At 40.3% G+C, this 9,598-nt stretch overlaps 1 protein-coding gene across 1 annotated transcript; it reads right to left on the minus strand.

The window, feature by feature from the left end:
• Positions 1 to 1,182: 1,182 nt before the first annotated feature.
• Positions 1,183 to 9,556, minus strand: LOC116406747 (fructose-1,6-bisphosphatase 1-like). The gene is made up of 7 exons (XM_031891540.1): positions 9,350 to 9,556; positions 6,111 to 6,273; positions 5,476 to 5,568; positions 4,650 to 4,790; positions 3,337 to 3,474; positions 2,405 to 2,524; positions 1,183 to 1,612 (listed from the first exon to the last, which is right to left on the minus strand). The coding sequence occupies exons 1-7, from the start codon at positions 9,517 to 9,519 to the stop codon at positions 1,421 to 1,423; spliced, it is 1,017 nt and encodes a 338-aa protein (XP_031747400.1). The 5' UTR covers positions 9,520 to 9,556; the 3' UTR covers positions 1,183 to 1,420.
• Between the last annotated feature and the right edge of the window lie 42 nt (positions 9,557 to 9,598).

Consider the following 9,598-nt stretch of genomic DNA (forward strand, 5'->3'; position numbering starts at 1 on the left):
CCCAAACTGTGCTACTTTATTATATGTCTGCTGCACCCAAACTATGGAGCTTGTGGCACAGGACTGTTGGACTCAAGTGGGGTCGTGCAATAACAACACTAAAGGTGGCCATACATATAGCAATTTCGACGAGTCGACAGTTATCCTTAGCCTTTTGCTGCATCGATCGCCTCGTCGAGCCACCATAAATGCACCAAATAACGTACAAAGCGAGGTTTCGTACGATATCATCGGTGCGTGTATAGCCAGCTTCAGGTCGCATAGGTACAATAAACCATAGCAACCAATCTGGACATAGCACTTTAACAAGCAAATATGTTGCAATGATTTACTACAACTGAGCAAACTTAATGCCTTCAATTACTATGTTTTTGTACGACAAGGTTGCTCTAGCTCTAATGGTGGTTCTCGTTCAGAGGTATAACAGTCCCATGACCAATAAGATACTTTACCCTCAGTAGGGGAACTAGTAGCATAACTACACTGCTTGTGGCCAGCCCAGTCCAGGGTTTATGCAGCTCAGTACAATCTCTGCCACCACGATCTGAAACCTCACAGGACTGCAGTGTGGTCTAAAACCGACTGAAATCAGCTAAACTGGGCATTAATGGCCACCCTAACCACCTTTTCCTTTCAGCCCATTTTTATACCAGGATTAAACAGCTGCTGAATATCTGACCATCACTATTAGCCTTCCAACTTAAAATGAACTCAAACATTGGCTGACAACTGGGGCATTAGAAGCTCTAATTAATGAATTTATTAATTTTCAAGCTAAAATTAATTATTTAAAAGGAATACTGTCATGGGAGTACATGTTTATTTCAAAACACATCAGTTAATAGAGGTCTCCAGCAGAATCCTGCATTGAAATCTGTTTTTCAAAAACACAGATTTTTTTTTTATATTTCATACATTTGTTGGTTCAAGAATAAAAATTTTAATGGTAGAGCAAATTATTTGCTATGTAAACATTGTAATTTAGAAGGAGCAGGAAGTAGTGTGGAAGCAAAATACAGAACTCTGTCCATTCATTGGCTAATCAGGCCTAGCATGTACTGTATGTGTGCCTTGGCTTGTTTGTGAGCACTGTGAATCCTATGATTCCAGGAGGCGGCAATTAATTCTTAAAATGACAATTTTCTATTTAGGATTACCCAATAGCAAATACTACTAAAAAAGTACATTTTTATGAAAATAGTTTATTTAGATGAATCAGGGTTTTACATATGAACTGCTCATGTGTATGTCTGCATGCCCATATTTCCATTAGGGATAGATTTAACAAAATCAATCTGCTCTATATAAAGAAGTTCATTAGTGCAATGGTGTGGAAAATATGTTTCTGCATGTTGGCACATTATATGGAGCATTAAGTATATTCTTTGGTCCCATGGCAGGAAATCTATCCATCTGCTCCCTACTTGCCCGCATATTTCTTGTAAAGATCCATATATTCCTGCACATCATCTGAGGAGCCCAGAACTATTGGCATTCTCTGGTGGATGCTCTCAGGAACTACATCCAGCACTGGTTCAAGTCCATTAGTAGCCATTCCCCCAGCCTTCTCCATGATATAAGCCATAGGGTTACACTCATACAGAAGCCTCAGCTACAAAAGGAAAGGAAGAACTTTATGAGAGGAGTTCATTCTATTTATAACAGTCATGCCATCAATTGCAGCTTTTGCTCCTTTACAGACCAACAGATTACAGAGCAGAGAACACAGTTTAACACGTATTAAATATAGTTTAGGGAAACATGCCGCCCTGTACCATCCCATGATGCAGTAACAAATCCATTATTCCACTAAAGGTATTGTCCAATGAACAGCTTAATGCTATTTGCTTAGTGTCACAATAACCACTTGGGCCAGTCCAGGTCAGTCTGCATACACCCTCCCCCTAAAACTATATTAATGAATTAATAGCAATTAACCTATGTTCAATAGATTTTGGTTGATTTGAACTTCCAGAAAGAGTCCTTATCTGAAAAACCCCACACTCTAAGAATAACAGATCCCATACCTGCATTACTGCCCCTTCTTATAAAGCACTACAATGGTCACCAATTTTTTCATCCCCTCCCCACATTTAAATCAAATTTAAAATCAGAATTCTATCCATCTCAAACACCTAGTAAAGTTAAAATAGGCTGGATGACTTTATGTCTAGATAGAAGAAATACATACATAGTTTTTCTATAATTTAGACCACCAAAAATTAATGCTAAAAAATAATCTAAAAACTAAACCCTGTAGGATTGTATTGCAACAACTATGGATTTGTGCAGCTTAACGGACTTCCTGTTTTCTGGATATATATATATACATTATATAATGTACATATATACTGTATATATATATATTATTTGTGAAATAATCCTTAATAAGTATGAGTATTACCTTTCCTTTTGGGCTCTTTGTATTAGCAGGATACAAAAAAATTCCGCCATATACTAAAGTTCGATGAACATCTGCCACCATTGATCCAACGTATCTTGCACCGTATGGTGAGCTCCCATCCTAGTAAAGGAAAAAAAGCACAGCTAAAAACTATATATAGCATTTCTATGTATATAAGTGAGGTCAGGTGACAAAAAAAAATTTAATTTCAGCTAGTGGGTCAGTCTTTAGAACATATACAGTATAGTACCTGTGTATAGTACCTGTGGGATGAAAACTGCAGCAAAAGTTCAAAGTTGGTTCTTGGGTAAAGTTTACAGTCTGCAGATTCTTCTTTTTTTTTAGTCTTCAATTATGCACTGGCTCCAGTTTGCTAAATCTCCCGATCCCTGTCTGCATCTGCGCCTTGATTAGTCAATTTTACTGACTGTCAAGAAAGCTGTGCTCGATTGGAGAATCCACAAGAAGGAAGATCCAATCAGAGCACAGCTGATTTCTGCAGAGCCCGGAGAAGATTTGCAGAGACAGAGCAGAATCGGTGCTCACTTTCTGACCGAGACCAAATGAACAGTAGTTGGAGTACTGTCTAAAAAATACCAGGCGGTCCACCAGCTGAGCGTCACATCCAAGAAAGTGGGACTCCTTCCATCACACCATATCAAAGACCCTCACTCTTGGGGGTACTGCACACCATCATACATAAAGAAACTGTGTGTCGACAGATACTGAATGCATAAAACCTATACCTTGTACTGTCTCTACAATCTGACCAGAAGGTACTTAATCATACATGCCTAACCATTATAGCAACTAGCTGACTGACACATCCACACAACATAAATACATGCACTCTTACGGTGTTTCAAAACAACTGCTCACAAAAAAAACTTTAAACATTTGCAGAAGTCTTTAAAACAGAATCAAGCACTAACCTCTGGGAATTTCTTCCTCTGCACATATTCAGTAACTGCCTGATCACAGTATTTGGCATAGCCCTCGTTCAGACTATAGATATTGCCTTTCTTTTTAATTTTCACATCTTTGTTAACTAGAATGAACTCTCCGATTGCCTAAAAGGAAAGACAAGCCACAGAAGTTTTAGACATAAATCACAAGTAATGTAAAATGCTTAAGAAAGGCTTTGATTCATGAATGCATGCCAAAAACCCAGTGTGTTTATATTCCTCTTTATTACAATGTAGAAGAAGAAACAGCAGATGAGCTATTGGCTGTGGATGAATTTAGGAAATATAGCAGGCACATCTCACCATGGAATACAGTTTTTTTTTTTTTGTTTTTAAAAAGTCTCATACCGCAAAATAAGGTTCTCTGGATGACAGATGGTTCTAGAACTTGAAATAGAATTCCTCTACTGTATAAATCATTGATTAGTCTGGACAAAAGGGTACAATTTAACATCCATCAATAAAAAAACAAAGAATAACCGAGATGTTTAGGAATAGGAAAACAATGAGCCAATGTATCTAGAGATATCACCATAAAAATATACAGTAATGCACCAGTCCCCCAACTGTGCCACGCGATCCAGTGCCTTGGTTGGAAAAAACCCAGCCTAAAGCCAACTAGGGTGATATTTGGGGATAAGGTCACTTTTTTCAGCTAGATATTCTTAGATTTAATGTCAATAAGGGTGTAATATGGGATAAGCCAAAGGTAAGCCTTGACCAAATGATCATGTTTAGAGTGGGCTTCAGAAATAGCTATCAAATTGCATTTTGAGGTCAGGAAGGAATTCACTTGGATTTCCGTTTTGAGGCAAGTCAGTACTTTTTAGTGGATAGCTCAACAACAAAAGACTACAGACCCTACAAAGAGGAGAAAGACACAGTCAGATGTACAAAGTGTTGGGGAGCCACACAAGCATGACATTTTTGGGGGGTGCCAAATAAAGGCTGTGATAGGCTACTATGTAGCTCCAGGTGTACTGCTGGCCTGCAGGAGGCTCTGCTTGAAGTAAAACTGTGTTTTAAAAATGGAAGCCTGCTTTGAGACCACTGGGAGCAACATCAAAGGGGGTGGTGAGCAACATGTTGCACCTGAGCCACTGGTTGGGGATCACTAAACTAACTATGGTATACCATAGTGCAACTGGCTTGAGCTGTGCATGTATTCAATTACAATTAGGTGCTGATAGGCGGTGTAGGGAATGGTTTGGGAAGCAAAGCACAGTTCAAGTAAGCAACACCTAGCAGGTACACAACATAAACAGTTTATAGTTACTCACAGGGTCAAGCATGAAACAGTTCACACCATATTGTGTGGCAAGGACCATCATGGTGGCACTACCATAGAGAGCATAGCCCGCTGCAACAATATTGCGCCCTGGTTGTAAGGCATCCTTTTCCGAAGGCTCTCCCTCAGATACCTGGAAAAGAAAGAACTTGTTAATTCCTGTTTCAGTTATATATTGACATTTAGTAAGCTGCATTCCTTTAAAGCAAGATGTAATTAAAATAGGCTAATTCTGCGCTGCATGCAGTTGCTGCTCCCTAGCATGCATGCTTATGTGTAAATCATGGGGTTTAATGAACAGCTCTAAAGTAGTCACTGGAGTGTAACATTAAATCGCATCGACGTTTGGCTTATTTCTCCAAGAACTGCAAGATTGTGTGTCTGGGTAACTATTTCTACAGATTAATGGTGGAGTTGTGATTTCCTCACCAGAATTCAACAGTACATCACGAGATATCTGGACTTGCCTTTACAGGAAGCAGGCCACCCTGTAATTCTATAATTTAGCGTTTATAAACCTCCATGATATCAGTGATTGGATTGACTTAGCTTAGTATCAGTTACAAAGCGATGCTCACATTGTACTAGATAACAACTGCATGCTGTGACTGGAAGTGACCCAGTCTGCAATATTTACCAAAGGATACTTTAAGCAATTAGTCAGTCTAATGCATGAGTGAGCTATCAGAGAAATCACTAGTTCATTACATTTCCTTGGCCTAACGGAGGGCCACACTATACATCATCCCTATAAAGAGGATGAGGTGAGGTAGCTGTAGAAAACACATACTTCCGGTATTATTAAACAAGTATCTTACCTTTCTGTAGACAGCGAAAATGCTACCAATAGAAGCAAGGCATTCAATGTTTGAGGAGCCATCCAAAGGATCAAAACAGACCACATATTTTCCCTAACAAGGTAATATAGTACAATTAGTGTTTCCAAATCACTCCTTCAATTACTTTCCATTCAAAGATTAAATCACTATGTTAAAGGAGAAGGAAAGGTAAAAACTAAGTAAGCTTTATCAGAAAGGTCTATGTAAATACAGCCATAAGCACTGAATCCTCAATTAAAAAAAACACAGGATTTATTGTCTTTTTTTTGTAAACATGTACTTCGATATCAGAAAATTCTTCATTCCTGGGGCCGGAGTCTGCGCAGCTCTCTCCTCTCTCCCTTCTCCTGCTCTCCCTCCTATAAGATTGCAAATGAATTCACTCCCCCCTTCCCTTAGGAATGTATGATCTGAGCTACAAACGGCTAGAGCTGCAGCAGGAAGCTACAAAGGCCAAGCTAAAATGGAAGCTGCTATCTGAAACGGAGGGAGTCTCTAGGGCTTTTTACTCATTTATTCTGCAGAATAAATATGGGGCTCTAACTAGCACTAATGTGGCAAATCTATTGGCAGTAAAATGCCAAAATGACTTTCCTTCTCCTTTAAGCACACACCCGTTTCTCAGGCTCCACAATAAGGGCATGCTGGTCCTCTTCAGACACAAGGACACAGGTACTGTATGATGATTTCAACATGTTGACAACCAGGTCATTGGAGAGGACATCAAGTTTTTTCACTTGGTCTCCCGTCACATTGGTGGATCCAGCAATCCCACAGCTAGAAAAAGCAGGAAAGCAAATTGAATATAAATAGGTAGTAAGCCTTATATCTGCAAAAGTCAAATTCCTGATAATAGGCACATTAGATTCAAAAACAAAGATTCCACTGTGACAAACTAAACATAATTGCAGAAGGGCTGCACAAAATGTGTAATGTAATCACTGCAGCCCAGAAGGTTGCATTCATTAAATGCAACACAGATTATTTAAAATGATCTAGTCACCTAAATCTTCATCTACATAAACTGTTAAATAGTCATGCAATATGTGGTATTTCTAATTTGAAACTGGGGGAGGTGGCAACCAAAGTCAATTCTGGGTTTAATAGCCTTCATACTGTTCCAAACAGGAGATGAAAAATCATCTTTCACTGATTTAAGCACTAGTGTCTGCAACTAGTTAGACAGGGATACCACCCTTAATCAGTTTAAAACTATATCGTATGTGTATATAGTTTTGGGTATAAATGTACCCAAAAAGCCTGCACATATGAGAAAATCACATTCACTAACACCAATGTCATTAAGGGGTTGTCCACTTTTGAGTTAACTTTTTGCATGCTGTAGAGATTAATATTTTGAGAAAAATTGCAATTGGTCTTCGTTTTTTTTTATTATTTGTAGTTTTTTTTAATTATTTCTGTTTTTGTTCAGCAGCTCTCCAGCTTGGAGTTTCAGCATCTAATTTGATGCTAGGATCCTAATTGCCTTAGCAACGAGGTTATGGTTTGAATGAAAGTCTGATATATGAATAGGGGAGGGCCTGAAGGTGAAAAATAATTAATAACCCCCATTTGAAAGCTACAAAGAGTTTAAAGAAGAAGGCAAATAATTCAAAAGCTATGAAAAACAAATAATTACCACAAATTGAAAAGTTGCTTAGCATTGGCCTTTCCATAACATACTAAAAGTTAACTTAAAGGGGAAACACCCCTTTAATACTGACAGAGGTTTCCTATGTTACAAACATACAAGCATCTAATAGCCATGTGGCTTTTCTGCTTTTAAACAGATGGAGCTTTTGTGCAACACGGAGCAGTGGAGAGACTGCCTATCAGCAAACTTTCAGCACTCTCCCTCCTGCCTGCAAGCTTGCTGTCACATCTATTTGCTTTTAGTGCAGGAGGGAGAGGGCTCCAAAATGTTTTTGCAGGGGGGCCCAGGAAACTGACAAGCAGGTATCTCAAGCTCCTGTCTTACATGTGCCTTACTCCACTGAGAGCACTTTGTAACATTTTTAGGGGTGACTTACCTTTGATTTGATCGTTGCTGTGTAACAAATAACTGCAGCTGAAACAGGTTTATGGAACAGCAGCAGCTACTGAGCCCTTTTCAGTTTGTTTGCCAAAGCCTTGCTTTGTAAGTTTAAAGGGAAGATTATAAAGCAATATGTTTCAGTGGAGCAACATTTATATTGCTGCTTTATGCCGAGTTTAGGGATAAGCTCCTTTACATAATTACAACCACTTTGCCCATTAGGGTTGATTTGCCACCTTAAGCTGGCAATACATATTAAGATCCACTCATTTGGTGAGGTCACTACAGTGATTAGTCTGATTTGGCCACTTCCATTTTGGGCTAAATTAGGCTGGTCCAAATGATGACTGCATCAACGTGCAGATGTGGTCCCTGCCCAGTGGGATTTTCAAACCTGCTTATAGGAGAAGGAACGGTAAAAATCACTTTGGGGAATCAAATGTTAGGCACCCCCCAGTGACTTTAACCGCTTACCTTTTACCCCGGGCTGGTGCCCCTGTTAGGAGAAAACCGCACCAGACAGGGTAGCTGCTGTTTCCTCTATCATCTGTCTTCTGAATGCAGTAAACTCTGGCTTTTCACTCTTCCGCGCATGCACAAGCTTGCAAAGACAGAAGTAGTAAGAACAGACGCTCGCTGCAGGTACCCCGGCTTGGTGCTGTTTTCCTCTTACAGGAGCAGCACGGGGTATAAGGTATAGGGGGTGCCTTTCCTTCTCCTTTAATAGATATCGGCCAGTATTCATTCACATACCAGGGAGGCCAGCGGTGAGGGCCTATACACAGGTAAATTAGCTGCCTACTCAGTGTAGAGGGGTTGAATCAGCAGGGTGTATGGCCAGCTCTAGATGCTAAATTGCACCAGTACATTTGCCCAGCAACCAGTCAGATATTTGTTTTTAATTTAGCATTTGTAATAGATTGCTGAATACAAATGGCTGATTAGTTGCTATTGAAAATTGCACTGGTTCAATTTAGCACCACTAAACCCACTGTTGCCAAATCCTTATGTGTATGCGCAGCTTTAGAGCTATGAAAGCCAATTAAGAACTGCTAAATGGCTGCAGGCTTAGCGAATACTTGTTCAATAGAGAACAGCCATGGCATTCTTCTAGGGTCAGCTGGCAGTGCAATTATTACCCTCATGGCATGGCAGTATTATAGTGGGTACCAATGGGCAAAAACAATTCTGGTTGGGGGGGGAATGACGGTATTATAGTGGGTACAAAATGATAGTGGGTACAAATGGGCAAAAACAATTCTGGTTGGGGGGGCATGACGGTATTATAGTGGGTACAAAATGATAGTGGGTACAAATGGGCAAAAACAATTCTGGTTGGGGGGGCATGAAAGTATTATAGTGGGTACCAATGGGCAAAACCAATTCTGGTTGGGGGGGGCATGACGGTATTATAGTGGGTGCAAAATGATAGTGGGTACAAATGGGCAAAAACAATTCTGGTTGGGGGGGCATGACGGTATTATAGTGGGTGCAAAATGATAGTGGGTACAAATGGGCAAAAACAATTCTGGTTGGGGGGCATGACGGTATTATAGTGGGTACAAAATGATAGTGGGTACAAATGGGCAAAAACAATTCTGGTTGGGGGGGCATGACGGTATTATAGTGGGTACAAAATGATAGTGGGTACAAATGGGCAAAAACAATTCTGGTTGGGGGGGCATGACGGTATTATAGTGGGCACAAAATGATAGTACAAATGGACAAAAACAATTCTGGTTGGGGGGGGGCATGACAATATTATAGTGGGTACCAATGGGCAAAACCAATTCTGGTTGGGGGGGGCATTGTACTCACAGGTTGGCCAGCCCAGCTTTGCGCACGGCGGAAGAAATAGCTTTTACAGCGGTGCAGATTGAGTTAAGTAGTTGGGTTAGCTCCCCTGTACCCTTGGCTTTCCTGCCCTCTTCCATCACGAAGCGAGTCAGGGTAATGACATCGGTGTTGAACGGAGACTGGTCGCTCATGCTGACTGCACTGGGATTCCTTGGCTGAGGGACCGCACTGAGACGGCACACAAATGGACACGCCCCCAACCCTATAGTG

Source organism: Xenopus tropicalis, chromosome 8, assembly GCF_000004195.4.
Source record: "Xenopus tropicalis strain Nigerian chromosome 8, UCB_Xtro_10.0, whole genome shotgun sequence".
NCBI classification, from domain to species: Eukaryota; Metazoa; Chordata; class Amphibia; order Anura; family Pipidae; genus Xenopus; species Xenopus tropicalis.